This window comes from Oncorhynchus kisutch, linkage group LG12 (assembly GCF_002021735.2).
Source record: "Oncorhynchus kisutch isolate 150728-3 linkage group LG12, Okis_V2, whole genome shotgun sequence".
NCBI classification, from domain to species: domain Eukaryota; kingdom Metazoa; phylum Chordata; class Actinopteri; order Salmoniformes; family Salmonidae; genus Oncorhynchus; species Oncorhynchus kisutch.
The window spans coordinates 28,353,590-28,369,194 of NC_034185.2; the positions used below are offsets into that span (position 1 = coordinate 28,353,590).

At 41.9% G+C, this 15,605-nt stretch overlaps 1 protein-coding gene across 1 annotated transcript; it reads right to left on the minus strand.

The window, feature by feature from the left end:
• Positions 1-3,046: 3,046 nt before the first annotated feature.
• Positions 3,047-4,867, minus strand: cenpw (centromere protein W). Its single transcript, XM_020495971.2, has 3 exons — positions 4,668-4,867; positions 4,348-4,461; positions 3,047-3,324 (listed from the first exon to the last, which is right to left on the minus strand). The coding sequence occupies exons 1-3, from the start codon at positions 4,752-4,754 to the stop codon at positions 3,298-3,300; spliced, it is 228 nt and encodes a 75-aa protein (XP_020351560.1). The 5' UTR covers positions 4,755-4,867; the 3' UTR covers positions 3,047-3,297.
• Positions 4,868-15,605: the final 10,738 nt, after the last annotated feature.

Consider the following 15,605-nt stretch of genomic DNA (forward strand, 5'->3'; position numbering starts at 1 on the left):
CTCCTAGATGTTTCCACTTCACAATAACAGCAGTTACAGTTGACTCGGGAAGATCTAGCAGGGCAGAAATTTGACGAACTGACTTGTTGGAAAGGTGGCATCCTATGATGGTGCCACGTTGAAAGTTATTGAGCTCTTCAGTAAGGCCATTCTACTGCCAATGTTTGTCTATGGAGATTGCATGGTTGTGCGCTCCATTTTACACACCTTTCAGCAACAGGTTTGGCTGAAACAGCTGAATCCACTAATTTGGGGTGTCCACATACTGTTGTATATAATTTATGTGGAAAAATGTCAATAGAAAGGGATTTGATCACCAGTATTCCTTGACTCTTCCTCCTTTCGATGACACACTTCCTCCAATCTGTGACATGGGGTCAGGAGTTGCCGTAGAGGGTGGGGTGCCATAAGACCTCTCGTCTTTGTACCTCCTCAAACTTCCTGTAGACTCGTGTCCTCACTCTCCGAAAGCAGGCGCCCGACTCCCCATTCACAAAAAGCGAGAGAGAGCAAGAGAGAGAGAACATACACACAAATTAGGATTAGAGTGATCAACGATCTATTGGAATGGGTCATGTACAGAGATGGGGAAGAACAGGGAATGTATAACCTTGAGGAATGCACTACATGAGCTGTCCCTCAAGCACCCCCCCCCAAGGATGAACCAGACTTGTGGAGGTCTACAATTTTTTTTCTGAGGTCTTGGCTGATTACTTTAGATGTTCCCATGATGTCAAGCAAAGAGGCACTGAGTTGGAAGGTAGGCCTTGAAATACATCCACAGGTACACCTCCAATTGACTCAAATGATGTCAATTAGCCTATCAGAAGCTTCTAACGCCATGACATCTTCTTCTGGAATTTTCCAAGCTGTTTAAAGGCAGTCAACTTAGTGTATGTAAACTTCTGACCCACTAGAATTGTGATAAAGTGAATTATAAGTGAAATAATCTCTGTAAACAATTGTTGGAAAAATGACTTGTGTCATGCACAAAGCAGATGTACTAACTGACTTTCCAAAACTATAGTTTGTTAACAAGAAATTTGTGGAGTGGTTGAAAAATGACTTTTAATGACTAAGTGTATGTAAACTTCCGACATCAACTGTACAGTATGTCTGTGTCGTGGATGTCTTGAGTAATATTGTTTATTAATAAGATCCATGAAGTGCAGAATCCAAATCAGAAATGATATCTGAATTAACATTTTACCCTCTTCTGAATTAAGGTTATATTAAAGTTGGTAGCTAGATGGACACCACAGTAGGGGCTGCCACACTCAAATGTATGTGCTTTTCAGCAGGGGAGGGGGAGAAGAATAACATATATTCTACAGCCCCTACTTCTGGTTTCTAGAAAGTGTCAAAAACAGTGTCAGCAGGAGTTTCAGAGGATTGACGTTGGAGTGGATTTATTTGTTAGAGACGAGACCCAAAGACGCTGGCAGACAGGGGAGCTGGACGAGTCTAAGACCAAATTGAGTAGGTGCTCCCATACACCTACATATTTCTACATTACAGAAGAGATTAGTATTTTTTCCCCAGTGAAATTACAAAAATGTTAGCATGTTTAACATTGATATTTAGATAAAATAACAGATCTCCCTCTTCTAGCTGTACAAGTAAGCTTTCTTTCAGTGTGGGAAAAATGGTTAGTTTTTGCCTTTCCAGTTCCCACTGAACGTCATGTTTTGTCAGTTTTGCCCTACATCTGCACCTGGATCCTGAACAGTGACAGCTGCTCTGATCTGCTCTGCTATAACTGTCTGTCTGGAGCAGTGGGGGAGGGGGTCAGAGGCAGAAACTGGGACTGTCAGGGGGTCAAAGGTCCGACGGGTGGGGTTACACACCCAGAAACCCCATGCTAACTGTGAATAGAAACAAGGAAAGGCTAAGCTCGCTGGAACACCAAATCAGATTCACCAAATCTGGAAACAATCACGAGAAAGGCAGGGAAGTATAACAACCCAGCTGGAGGTGGGGGAAAGCAAGAGGATAAGGAGGGAGACAATGGGGGATGAGAGAGTGGTGGAGAGATAGACACTGGTTTAAATGGTTGATTTTCATGCCAAGCCACCAAAATATGATTGAGCATGAGGCTGAGCCATACAGTAAAAAATATACTATGCATCAGTCCATTAATAGAATTACAGTACATTGTGTCTTGTGTGAATGTTATTCTCATCATTAATAAACCTGATTATTATCACAATGAAGAAAGAACTTAAGATCCCTACAGCAGACCTCCTACAGGGCTCTATAAGAAAAAAGATTCTAAAAAGCTAAGAACGCACTCACGTGAAAACACATGCCACACAGGTCAAGTGCCATGGCTTCAGAAACCCCTCTGTAGTAAAAGATGAGTGGGATAACATCTTGACATGCAGATAATGTATGTAGGGTGAATAGGTAAGGAATTTGTGAGGAGTTTGGGGGCAGGCCAATGCATGGTCTTTGAAGCATTCAGCCTGCAGCTCTGACCACCGTGACCAACTGTTGATGACAGAGAATATAGGCCTGAGGATGAGGCTCTAGGCTTTCATAAATGCTAGCTGGCTATTGCCTTCGTGACAAGGAAACCGATAGAAGGCACTGGGTGCCGAAACATTGGTTTAACCATTCAATTGTTGGGTGCATACTGCACAGTGTGTGCAACTTTCTTCTTTTAATGTTTTTTATTTTATCTTTTTAACAAAGGAAAACATTATTGGCATCAAACACCAACTGTACTGGCCAGAGTACTAAAGTGCATCGTACACCGAGTATACCAAACATTAGGAACACCTTCCTAATATTCAGGGGCACGGACTACATAAAGGTGTCGAAAGCGTTCCACAGGGATGCTGGCCCATGTTGACTCCAATGCTTCCCACAGTTGTGTCAAGTTAGCTGGATGATGGTAGCCTTGACACCAGTCTCTGTATTTTGTGTCACTTCTCTCAAAATAAGTGCATTTCTCTGACAGGGAACTAGGCTAGTATAACAGAAAAATAAACATTCTAGTCAGCTTGATGGAACATGGCAGGGACAACAAGGCCTACACCAGAGATAGATCTACAGAACACAACATTTAATTGGACAGCATATAAAAAAAATGTTCTAAAAATCTCTGTGCATTGTGGAAATACAAAATGACAGACAAAACAGATCAAATGAATACAGACAAAAACTAGAGACCACAGAAATGATTAAAACTTGAAGAGAAAACCAAAAATATAGGTTCAATATATAATTCAGGCCAATCTGACAATTAATAAAATCAGTTGTTGAATCATGTTCATGTAGAAAGGTCTCTCCTCTTCACCCTCGGGCTCGTTTCAGCAGTTTCTAAGGAAAGACAAAAAAATCATTGACATTTGGAAAGTAGCATGATAAAGTCAGGAATCATAAGACAATCCTCTGACAAATGAACTGAAGGAATAGGACATCTCAATGTAGGATATCCATTAATCCACATGACTCGACTATAGCTGTATAACATTTAGCCACCTCGAGAGACATTTGCTGACGTGTACCTGTCCGGCGACACTTTTCCCACGTCGGAGAGCATATCCTTGGATTGTTCCGAGGAAATCGTTATTTGCGTTGCCAAACAGTACCCAGAAAATAATTGCATCCCATTATTAGACGCCCCACCCAAATGAAAACCAAACGTGGATTCCATGTTGTGTCTTGCTTAGATTGCCCGCGTGTATTCTTTCCACACATAAAATGTATGCATGCTTGACTACATCACTTTTGCTAAATGGCATATTATTAAGATGATATTTTTAACACGCACATCGGTCTGTTTCACACCTGTTTGTCTAGCTAATAAGCCTCGCAATTGGGCAGCATGTTTGGTTTGGATTTGGAGGGGGGTGGTAGCATCTAACAATTGGATTGAAATCTTTCCTTGGTACTGCTTGGTGATGCAAACAATGATTTCCTATAAGAACTGTCCACAGATATTTGTATTTGTCCATGTTGCTAAACAGGCACAGGTAGGCAAATATCTCACATGCCACTTCAAACAGTATGTCCTAAGACAGAATATTACAGTTTAAATAACTGTATATGACAAAGGGTCTGTAGAGCTAACTCACTACCACAAAATCTATAATGTCTATACAGAAACCAGACATTTGCCCCTCTCTCTATAAAGTATATTTTTTGAAAGGTAACAATTCAATAGCCTCCTGTCTCATCTACATTGTTATGTACTGATCTGAAAACCCATCACATTAGCGGGAACTTGCTTTCACCTGTCCAGGCTATTTCAGATCAGTGCTGATGAAGGAGAGAAAGACCCTTTAGCCCATTGCTATGCACCCTGTGTTCTGCCCCCAATGTTGCTGGGAATCCCCATACCTTGGATACTGCTTTGACGTGGTGTGCTTTGATAGTAGCCGATTTCTCCTCAAAAGCTTTCGTCCTCGCCTCTTCTGCGAGGCTATGCAGAAATAGCAGCACGTTCAGCTCAACCTAAAATGGACATTCAAATTCAGGCACTGAAACACATGAAAATTAGAGAACTATCCTACTTGCTAGGCTAAGTTACACAGCTAATATAACGATAGCTGTATTGCATGTTTACCTGTGCTTGAAAGCTGTTCGTTTTAAAACAGTGTTGTAACGTTTAGGCTAGCTAGCATGTTAGCTAGCTACGAGAGCATTTTCAACAAACATACCATTGCATCTGCCGCTGTGCCTATACGAATGTTGGCTTTCTTCCTCATTAGAGACTTTAATGTAGCCTTGGGCACCTTTTTCAACATATTGCCAAACTTGTAGTTAGCAACATTAGCTAGTTATCCTCAACACGGTGACCGTTGTTTAAGTTTTTCAATCTCCCGCGTTGCTCACTACCGGCGCATAATGTGACGTCAGGATTTTAAATAATGTATAATGATTTGCTTTATAATAACACATATTCATATTGGTTCTCTCAATTGAAAATATAAAATTAATATTTATTTAGTTGAGGTGATGGTGGTGGTAATTACCAGTTATGAAGTCATAAATACCATTTGGATGCATTCAAGTGCTTTGAACTAGCTGAGAAACGCCGATTCGATCATGGCCAACAAGCTGGGTCAACCATAAACTAAAAGTACATCTATCATGCTTGATTCTAATGTTCAAAAAACATATTAATAGAGTGCTTTTTATAAATAATGTTTTGTTGTTTTTACGCACTGACTTTTGATGGGAAAATGCACATATTGTTTTTATTCACGTGAACATTTCTCGCCAATTGGATGGAAACCTAGCTATAGACACCACAGGAGGTTGGTGGCACCTTAATTGGGGAGGACGGGCTCATGGTAATGGCTGAAGCGGAATAGGTGGAGTGGTATCAAACACATGGTTTGAGCCATCCTCCCCTCAGCAGCCTCCACTGATAAACACCCTAGAGACTCTGGCAAGTGTGCTAGTACAGTGTCACTTTGATTATGCCTGCACATCATGGTTCACCAGCAGCTCTAAACATCTAAATAAGCTTCAGACCAGCCAAAACAAGACATGTACTTAAACTCCCCCTGATACTCATCTGGAGGTCAAGCATTTTAAGCAGCTAGGTTGCCTATCGGTGGAAAAATAGTACTATTAATTCAACTTGATCTGGTCCACAGAATTATCACGGACTCAGCCCCCAGGTACCTATCCAACCATTGTTTTATTTATTAGAGATGTCCACCAGCATAATACCGGAGCTGTGTAGCAACCATTTGATGAAAAAGTTTAATGACATTCTGAGATTGTCAAGCCAAGCCTTCGATACTGGGTAGGCCTATAAGGTAGGGAGGGATGTCATTTATGTTTGTCAAGTTTTTTGGGGGTGTTAAAAATGCAAACCATGATATTAAAGCGCCCAAAGTCGGTATGCTTTGTTTATTGGTTGTGTGGTGCATTGGCACTGAAACCTGTTGGTGAAAAAGTGTTGCAAAAATGTACAAAACATTAAGTACCCCAAGCTATGAACCCTTATTGATGTCAGTTGTTAAATCCACTTCAAATCAGTGTAGATGAAGGAGGAGGGGAGGAGACAGGATAAAGAAGGATTTTTAAGCCTTGAGACATGGATTCTGTATGTCAAATCAAATGTATTTAAATCAAATTTATTTATATAGCCCTTTGTACATCAGCTGATATCTCAAAGTGCTGTACAAAAACCCAGCCTAAAACCCCAAACAGCAAGCAATGCAGGTGTTGAGGCACGGTGGCTAGGAAAAACTCCCTAGAAAGGCCAAAACCTAGCAAGAAACCTAGAGAGGAACCAGGCTATGAGGGGTGGCCAGTCCTCTTCTGGCTGTGCCGGGTGGAGATTATAACAGAACCATGGCCAATATGTTCAAATGTTCATAAATGACCAGCATGGTTAAATAATAGGTCTGGGACAGGTAGCACGTCCGGTGAACAGGTCAGGATTCCATAGCCGCAGGCAGAACAGTTGGAACAGGAGCAGCAGCACGGCCAGGTGGACTGGGGACAGCAAGGAGTCATCATGCCAGGTAGTCCTGAGGCATGGTCTTAGGGCTCAGGTCCTCCAAGAGAGAGAGAAAGAGAGAATTAGAGAGAGCATTCTTAAATTCACACAGGACACCAGATAAGACAGGAGAAGTACTCCAGATATAACAAACTGACCCTAGCCCCCGACACATAAACTACTGCAGCATAAATCCTGGAGGCTGAGACAGGAGGGGTCAGGAGACACTGTGGCCCCATCCGATGATACCCCCGGACAGGGCCAAACAGGAAGGATATAACCCCACCCACTTTGCCAAAGCACAGCCCCCACACCACTAGAGGGATATCTCCAACCACCAACTTACCATCCTGAGACAAGGCCGAGTATAGCCCACAAAGATCTCCCCCACGGCACAACCCTCTTCCGTGCCATCCCTAGGAGGGGTGAGTCACTTGAGTGGGTTTTTTAATGTTGTTATTTTACCTTTATTTAACTAGGCAAGTCGGTTTAGAACAAATTCTTATTTTCAATGACGGCCTAGGAACAGTGGGTTAACTGCCTTGTTCAGGGGCAGAACGACAGATTTGTACCTTGTCAGCTCGGTGATTCAAACTTGCAACCTTTCGGTTACTAGCCCAACGCTCTAACCACTAGGCTACTCTGCTGCTACCCTGCCGCCCCTGCCGGTTGAGTCACAAACGTGATCTTCCTGTCTGGGTTGGCACCCCTCTCCTAGGGATGGCACGGAAGAGCACCAGTAAGCCAGTGACTCAGCCCCTGTGATAGGGTTTGAGGCAGAGAATCCCAGTGGCGAGAGGGGAACGAGCCAGGCAGAGACAGCAAGGGTGATTCGTTGCTCTAGTGCCTTTCCATTCACCTTCACACTCCTGGGCCAGACTACACTCAATCATAGCACCTACTGAAGAGATGAGTTTTCAATAAAAACTTAAAGGTTGAGACCGAGTCTGTGTCTCTCACATGGATAGGCAGAACATTCCATAAAAATGGAGCTCTATAGGAGAAAGCTCTGCCTCCAGCTGTTTGCTTAGAAATTCTAGGGACAATTAGGAGGCCTGCGTCTTGTGACCGTAGCGTACGTGTAGGTATGTACGGCAGGACCAAATCAGAGGGATAGGTAGGAGAAAGCCCATGTAATGCTTTGTATGTTTGCAGTAAAACCTTGAAATCAGCCCTTGCCTTGACAGGAAGCCAGTGTAGGGAGGCTAGCACTGGAGTAAAATGATCAAAATCTTTGGTTCTAGTCAGGATTCTAGCAGCCGTATTTAACACTAACTGAAGTTTATTCAGTGCTTTATCCGGGTAGCCGGAAAGTAGAGCATTGCAGTAGTTTAAGCTAGAAGTAACAAAATCATGGATACATTTTTCTGCATCATTTTTGGACAGAAAGTTTCTGATTTTTGCAATGTTACGTAGATGGAAAAAATCTGTCCTTGAAACAGTCTTGATATGTTCATCAAAAGAGAGATCAGGGTCCAGAGTAACGCCGAGGTCCTTCACAGTTTTATTTGAGATGACTGTACAACCATTAAGATTAATTGTCAGATTCAACAGAAGATCTCTTTGTTTCTTGGGACCTAGAACAAGCATCTCTGTTTTGTCCGAGTTTAAAAGTAGAAAGTTTGCAGCCACCCACTTCCTTATGTCTGAAACACAGGCTTCTAGCGAGGGCAATTTTGGGGCTTCACCATGTTTCATCGAAATGTACAGCTGTGTGTCATCCACATAGCAGTGAACGTTAACATTATGTTTTCGAATGACATCCCCAAGAGGTAAAATATATAGTGAAAACAATAGTAGTCCTAAAACGGAACCTTGAGGAACACTGACATTTACAGTTGATTTGTCAGAGGATAAACCATTCACAGAGGCAAACTGATATCTTTCCGACAGATAAGATCTAAACCAGGCCAGAACTTGTCCGTGTAGAACAATTTGGGTTTCCAATCTCTCCAAAAGAATGTGGTGATCGATGGTATCAAAAGCAGCATTAAGGTCTAGGAGCACGAGGACAGATGCAGAGCCTCGGTCTGATGGCATTAAAAGGTAATTTACCACCTTCACAAGTGCAGTCTTAGTACTATGATGGGTCTAAAACCAGACTGAAGCATTTCGTATAAATTGTTTGTCTTCATGAAGGCAGTGAGTTGCTGCGCAACAACCTTTTCTAAAAATTTTGAGAGGAATGGAAGATTCGATATAGGCCGATAGTTTTTTATATTTTCTGGGTCAAGGTTTGGCTTTTTCAAGAGAGGCTTAATTACTGCCACTTGTAGTGAGTTTGGTACACATCCGGTGGATAGAGAGCCGTTTATTATGTTCAACATAGGAGGGCCAAGCACAGGAAGCAGCTCTTTCAGCAGTTTAGTTGGAATAGGGTCCAGTAAGCAGCTTGAACTTTTAGAGGCCGTGATTATTTTCATCAATGTGCCAAGAGATATAGTACCAAAACACTTGAGTGTCTCTCTTGATCCTAGGTCCTGGCAGAGTTGTGCAGCCTCAGGACAACTGAGCTTTGAAGGAATACGCAGATTTAAAGAGGTGTCCGTAATTTGCTTTCTAATAATCATGATCTTTTCCTCAAAGAAGTTCATGAATTTATTACTGCTGAAGTGAAAGCCATCCTCACTTGGGGAATGCTGATTTTTAGTTAGATTTATGACAGTATCAAAAATAAATTTCGGATTGTTCTTATTTTCCCTCAATTAAGTTCGAAAAATAGGATGATCGAGTAGCAGTAAGGGCTCTTCGATACTGCACGGTACTGTCTTTCCAAGCTAGTCGGAAGACTTCCAGTTTGGTATGGCGCCATTTCCGTTCCAATTTTCTTTAAGCTTGCTTCAGAGCTCAGGTATTTTCTGTATACCAGGGAGCTAATTTGTTATGATAAATGTTTTTCGTTTTTAGGGGTGCAACTGCTTCTAGGGTATTGTGCAAGGTTAAATTGAGTTCCTCAGTTAGGTGGTTAACTGATTGTTGTCCTCTGACATCCTTGGGTAGGCAGAGGGAGTCTGGAAGGGCATCAAGGAATCTTTGTGTTGTCTGTGAAATTATAGCATGACTTTTGATGCTCCTTGGTTGGGGTGTGAGCAGATTATTTGTTGCAATTGCAAATGTAATAAAATGGTGGTCTGATAGTCCAGGATTATGAGGAAAAACATTAAGATCCACAACATTTATTCCATGGGACAAAACTAGGTCCAGAGTATGACTGTGACAGTGAGTAGGTCCAGAGACATGTTGGACAAAACCCACTGAGTCAATGATGGCTCCGAAAGCCTTTTGGAGTGGGTCTGTGGACTTTTCCATGTGAATATTAAAGTCACCAAAAATTATTATCTGCTATGACTACAAGGTCCGATAGGAATTCAGGGAACTCAGTGAGAAACTCTGTATATGGCCCAGGAGGCCTGTAAACAGTAGCTATAAAAAGTGATTGAGTAGGCTGCATAGATTTCATGACTAGAAGCTCAAAAGACGAAAACGTCATTTTTTAAAACATTCGCAACAGATTTCACAAAACATTAAGTGTGTGCCCTCAAGTTACCACATATCTACAACACAAAATCCATGCTATCGTTTGTTTGTATGCATGTGTCTGTGCCTATGTTTGTGTTGCTTCATTGTTCCACTGTTCCATAAGGTGTATTTTTATCTGTTTTTTGTGCACCTCCCATACTCTGTTCCGGACTTGGTGACTGTGAAGAGCATGTCTTGTGGGGTATGCATGGGTGTCCGAGCTGTGTGCCAGTAGTTCAAACAGACAGCTCGGGGCATTCAACATGTCAATACCTCTCACAAATAAAAGTATTGATGAAGTCTATCTCTCCTCCACTTTGAGCCAGGAGATATTCAATGAAATTGTATTGGTCACATGGCCGAATACAACAAGCCCTTAACCAGCAATGCATTTCAAGAAATAGAGTTAAGAAACCGTGTCATTGTGCGGGGTTACAGGTTAGTCGAGGTAATTTGTAAAGTGACTATTCAGAGGTAATAAACAGCGAGTAGTAACAGTGTAAAACAAAGAGGGGGGGGGGGGGGGCATTTGTTTAATTGTTCAGCAGTCTTATGGTTTGGAGGTAGAAGCTTTTAAGGAGCCTTTTGGTCCTAGACTTGGCGATCCAGTACCGCTTGCCAGATTGACATGCATATAATTATTGTTTGCTCTCTGTGTACATCTAAGTCCCTCTTTGTGGCACCTGACCACACAACTGAACAGTAGTCCAGGTGCAACAGAACTAGGGCCTGTAAGACCTGCCTTGTTGATAGTGCTGTTAAGAAAGCAGAGCAGCGCTTTATTATGGACAGACTTCTCCCCATCTTAGCTACTGTTGTATCAATATGTTTTGACCATGTTACTTTACAATCCAGGGTAACTCCAAGCAGTTTAGTCACCTCAACTTGCTCAATTTCCACATTTCTCATTGCAAGATTTAGTTGAGGTTTAGGGTTTAGTGAATGATTTGTCCCAAATACAATGCTTTAAGTTTTTGAAATATTTAGGACTAATTTATTCCTTTCCACCCATTCTGAAACTAACTGTAGCGCTTAAGTGTTGCAGTCATTTCAGTTGTTGTAGTGGGTATTGGGTTGAGCCATCCGCATGCATAGACACGCTGGCTTTAATCAAAGCCTGTGGCATGTCGTTGGTAAAGATTGAAAAAATTAAGGGACCTAGACAGCTGCCCTGGGGAATTCCTGATTATGTTGGAGAGGCTTCCATTAAAGAACACCCTCTGTGTTTTGTTACTTTTGACCCCTATTGGTAGTTACAGCCTTGTCCCATAGCTGCAACTCCCGTACGGACTCGGGAGAGGCGAAGGTCGAGAGCCATGCATCCTCCGAAACACGACTCTGCCAAGCCACATTGCTTCTTGACACACTTCTCACTTAACCCAGAAGCCAGCCGCACCACTGTGTCGGAAGAAACACCATACAACTCTCGACTGTATCCGCGTGCATGCACCTGGGCCGCTACAGGAGTCGCTAGAGTGCGATGGGACAAGAACATCCCGGTCGGCCAAACTCTCCTCTAACCCGGACGACGCTGGGCCAATTGTGCTCCGCATCATGTGTCTCCCGGTCACGCCCGGCTGCAATACAGCCCGGGTCTGTAACAATGCCTCAAGCACTGCAATGCAGCCTTAGACTGCTGCGCCACTCGGGAGGCCAGACAGGTAACTCTTAATCCACAATATAGCAGGGGGTGTAAAGTCATAACATATACGTTTTCCAGCAGCAGACTATAATTGATTATGTCAAAAGTCGCACTGAAACAGGCCCCACAGTATTTTTGTTATCAATTTCTCTCAGCCAATCATCAGTCATTTGTGTAAGTGCTGTGCAATTTGATTGTCCTTCCCTATAAGCTTGCTGAAAGTCTGTTGTCAATTTGTTTACTGTAAAATAGCATACTATTAAGTAAGTTTATTAAGGTTTGGTAACAGGCTGATTGGTTGGCTATTTGAGCCAGTAAAGGGGGCTTTACTATTATTAGGTAGGGGAATGACTTTAAAATAGTATGATATGTTACGTTTGGTATGGTTTCATAAGACAGATAGAAAGTAGGGTGATCGGTCGGGCATATAACGCGAACATCTAGCAACCCAAATGTTGCGAGTTTGAATCTCATCACAGACAACTTTATAATTTTAGATCATTTGCAAATTTCGAACTACTTACAACTACCTAGCATGTTAGTGAACCAGCCCCCGAACCCTAACTATAACCATTTTAGCTAACCCATCCCTTAACCTTAACCCTTTAAACAAACTCCTAAACCTAACCTAACCCCTAGCCTAGCTAATGTTAGCCGGTTAGCTAAAGTTAGCTACCTAGCCAGAATTCATAATATATCATACGTTTTGCAAGTCGTAACATATTGTACATTTTGAAAATTCGTAACGTATAATACAAATTGTAATTCGTGACATATCATACGAAATGGGGGATGCACATCCACAAATTAATATTACGAAACCTCTCATACTATTATATTATATGGAGAGTCTCAGATTTATGTACAGAATAATACACAAGGCTCTGAGACCAGGGGGGTTTTGCCAACGCGCTCAATGTATTCCAAAACACTGGGGGTAACCAAAGATACCAATAACTTAGTTAGAAAACAATGTCCCCCATTGCAACCTGGTCTAAGAGCACTTTGTATTATTCTGTACGTAAAGCTGAGGTACTATTTAGTATGATATGTTACATTTCATATGGTATGTATTAATTTGTGCATGTCCATCACCCATTTCGTATATGTTACAAATTACAATTTATGTTATATGTTTTATGAATAAGCAAAACGTACAGTGTGTTACAGATTTTCAAAATGAATGATATGTTACAAATTCTAGCTCGGTGGCCAACGTTAGCTAGACTAGGAGTTGAAGTTTAGGAGTAAGGTTAAAGGGTTAAGTTCAGAGTTAGGTGACGGGTTAGCTAAAAGGGTTAAGGTTAGGGTTAGCTAACATGCTAAGTAGTTTCTGGTAGCTAAAAAGTAGTAAGTAGTTGAAAAGTTGCTAAAATGCTAAAGTTGTCCATGATGAAATTCAAACTTACAACCTTTTGAGTTGCTAGACATTGGTGTTATACTCCCACCCATACAACCACCCTTATTTCATCTTTGCCTTGAGTAACCATCTGTCTTATGTAACCATATCAAATATACAGTGGTCAGAAAAAGTTTGTGAACCCTTTGGAATTACCTGGATTTCTGCATAAATTAGTCATCAAATTTGATTTGATATTCATCTAAGTCACAACAATAGACAAACATAGTGTGCTTAAACTAATAACACACAAATTATTGTATTTTTCTTGTCTATATTGAAGACATTATTTAAACATTCACAGTGTAGGTTGGGAAAAGTATGTGAGGCCCTAGGCTAAGGACTTCTCCAAAAGCTACACAGGGTTACACAAGTATCTCTAAAAGCCTTAACGTTCATCAGTCCATGGTAAGACAAATTGTCTATAAATGGAGAAAGTTTACAAGTTTATCAAGACATTTTGCAGGAGAATGTTAGGCTATCTGTCCGCCAATTGAAACTAAACAGAAGTTGGGTGATGCAACAGGACAACAGAAGTAAATCAACAACAGAATGGCTTCAACAGAAGAAAATACCCCTTCTGGAGTGGGCCAGACAGAGTCCTGATCTCAAACCGATTGAGATGCTGTGGCATGACCTCAAGAGAGCAGTTCACACCAGACATCCCAATAATATTGCTGAACTGAAACAGTTTTGTAAAGAGGAATGGTCCAAAATTCCTCCTGACCGTTGTGCAGGTCTGATCTGCAACTACAGAAAACATTTAGTTGAGGTTATTGCTGCCAAAGGAGGGTCAACCAGTTATTAAATCCAAGGGTTCACATACTTTTCCAACCCCGCACTGTGAATGTTTACACAGTGTGTTCAATAAAGACATGAAAATGTATAATTGTTTGTGTGTTATTAGTTTAAACAGACTGTTTGTCTATTTTTGTGACCTAGATGAAGATCAGATGAAATTTGATGACCAATTTATGCAGAAATCCAGGCCTTTCCAAAGGGTTCACATACTTTTTTTTGCCACTGTACATATCATACTACATGGAGTCTCGGCTTTACATACAGAATAATATGAAATGCTCTGAGACCAGATTACCCTCTGGTATGTTCTATTGAGAACAGTCTGGGACTCGTTGATTCCTTCTCAAATATATTTTACTTAAGTCAGACGAAATGAACTGGGAATACACTGGTCTCAAATATAACTACGTTACACAGAACCACGGCGGACCCATTTTAAAATTTGGCTTTTCTCCATATTGAAACGTGTCCAAGTGAAATATGCCTATCTCTGTCCACTCGAGCGTGGTTTACGAAGTGTTCTTGGAAATAAATCATCTTATCTTCACATTCCAACGGATCGAGTTCTCACCACGCCGTCCTGGAGAGTCCTCCTTCCTGCTGTGCTGATTTAGTAGCTCTATGTTTGTCTGCTTTGTATAGCTCCTGTATCTTACGATAGTTTATGCAGTATTGCCCTGTTTATAAGAACTATAGTGTAGTAGTTAATGAAAAGTTGTGGCAAGTCGAGTCCCAGACAAACCCTGGGCACAAAGGTGTCTTTTGTCATAACAGTTTTCCCATCTGGTGTAAGGAAATAACTCAGCTCAACAGACATCAAATCAAATGTTATTTGTCACATGCACCGATTACAACAGCTGTAGATCTTAGGGGGATGCTTACTTAACCAACAATGCAGTTACGAAAAAAACAAGTATTAAGAAAGTATTTACTAAATATACTGAAGTAAACAAAGAAAATGTAAAAATACCAAATAATTAAATAGCCACAATAAAAGTAGCAACAGTGTAAAAATGTGGGTGGGTGGGGTCAATGGGGTCAGTGGGGTCAATGCAAATTAGTCCAGGTAGCCATTTGGTTAGCAGTTCAAGAGTCTTATAGCTTGAAGTTGTTAAGTCTTTTGGACCTAGACTTGGCACCACTTGCCGTGTAGTAGCAGAGAGAACAGTCTATGAATAGGGTGGCTGGCGTCTTTGGCAATTTTTAGAGCCTTCCTCTGACACTGCCTGGTATTGAGGTCCTGAATGGCAGGAAGCTTGGCCCAGTTATGTACTGTTCCGTACGCACTACCCTCGATAGTGCTTTGCGATTGGTGGCAGCAGTTGCCATATCAGTCGGTGATGCATCCATTCAGGATGCTCTCGATGGTGCAGCAGCAGAACTTTGAGGATCTGAGGACCCTGTCAAATCTTGGAGGGGACTGGAGGGAGTAGGTGTTGTCGTGCCCTCCTCAAGACGTTCGTGGTGTGTTTGGATCATGACAGTTTGTTGGTGATGTGGACACAAAGAAACTTGAAGCACTCAACCAGCTCCACTACAGCCTCGATGAGAATGGAGGCGTGCTCGGCCCTCCTTTTCTTGTAGCCCACATCTCCTTTGTCTTGATCACGTTGAGATGGTTATCCTGGCACCACTGCCAGGTCTCTGACCTCCTCCCTATAGGCTGTCTCATCTGCAAACTTAATGCTGTGCTTGGCCATGCAGTCATGGGTGAACAGGGAATATAGGAGGACTGAGCACGCACCCCTGAGGGGCCCCCGTGTTGAGGATCAGCGTGG

Coding starts and splice junctions, on each gene's coding strand:
- cenpw (XM_020495971.2), bottom strand. CDS start 4,754: ATGTTGAAAAAGGTGCCCAAGGCTACATTAAAGTCTCTAATGAGGAAG. Junction 4,462..4,667: donor GCACAGCGGCAGATGCAATG/GTATGTTTGTTG, acceptor TGTCCATTTTAG/GTTGAGCTGAACGTGCTGCT. Junction 3,325..4,347: donor ACGTCAAAGCAGTATCCAAG/GTATGGGGATTC, acceptor GTCTTTCCTTAG/AAACTGCTGAAACGAGCCCG.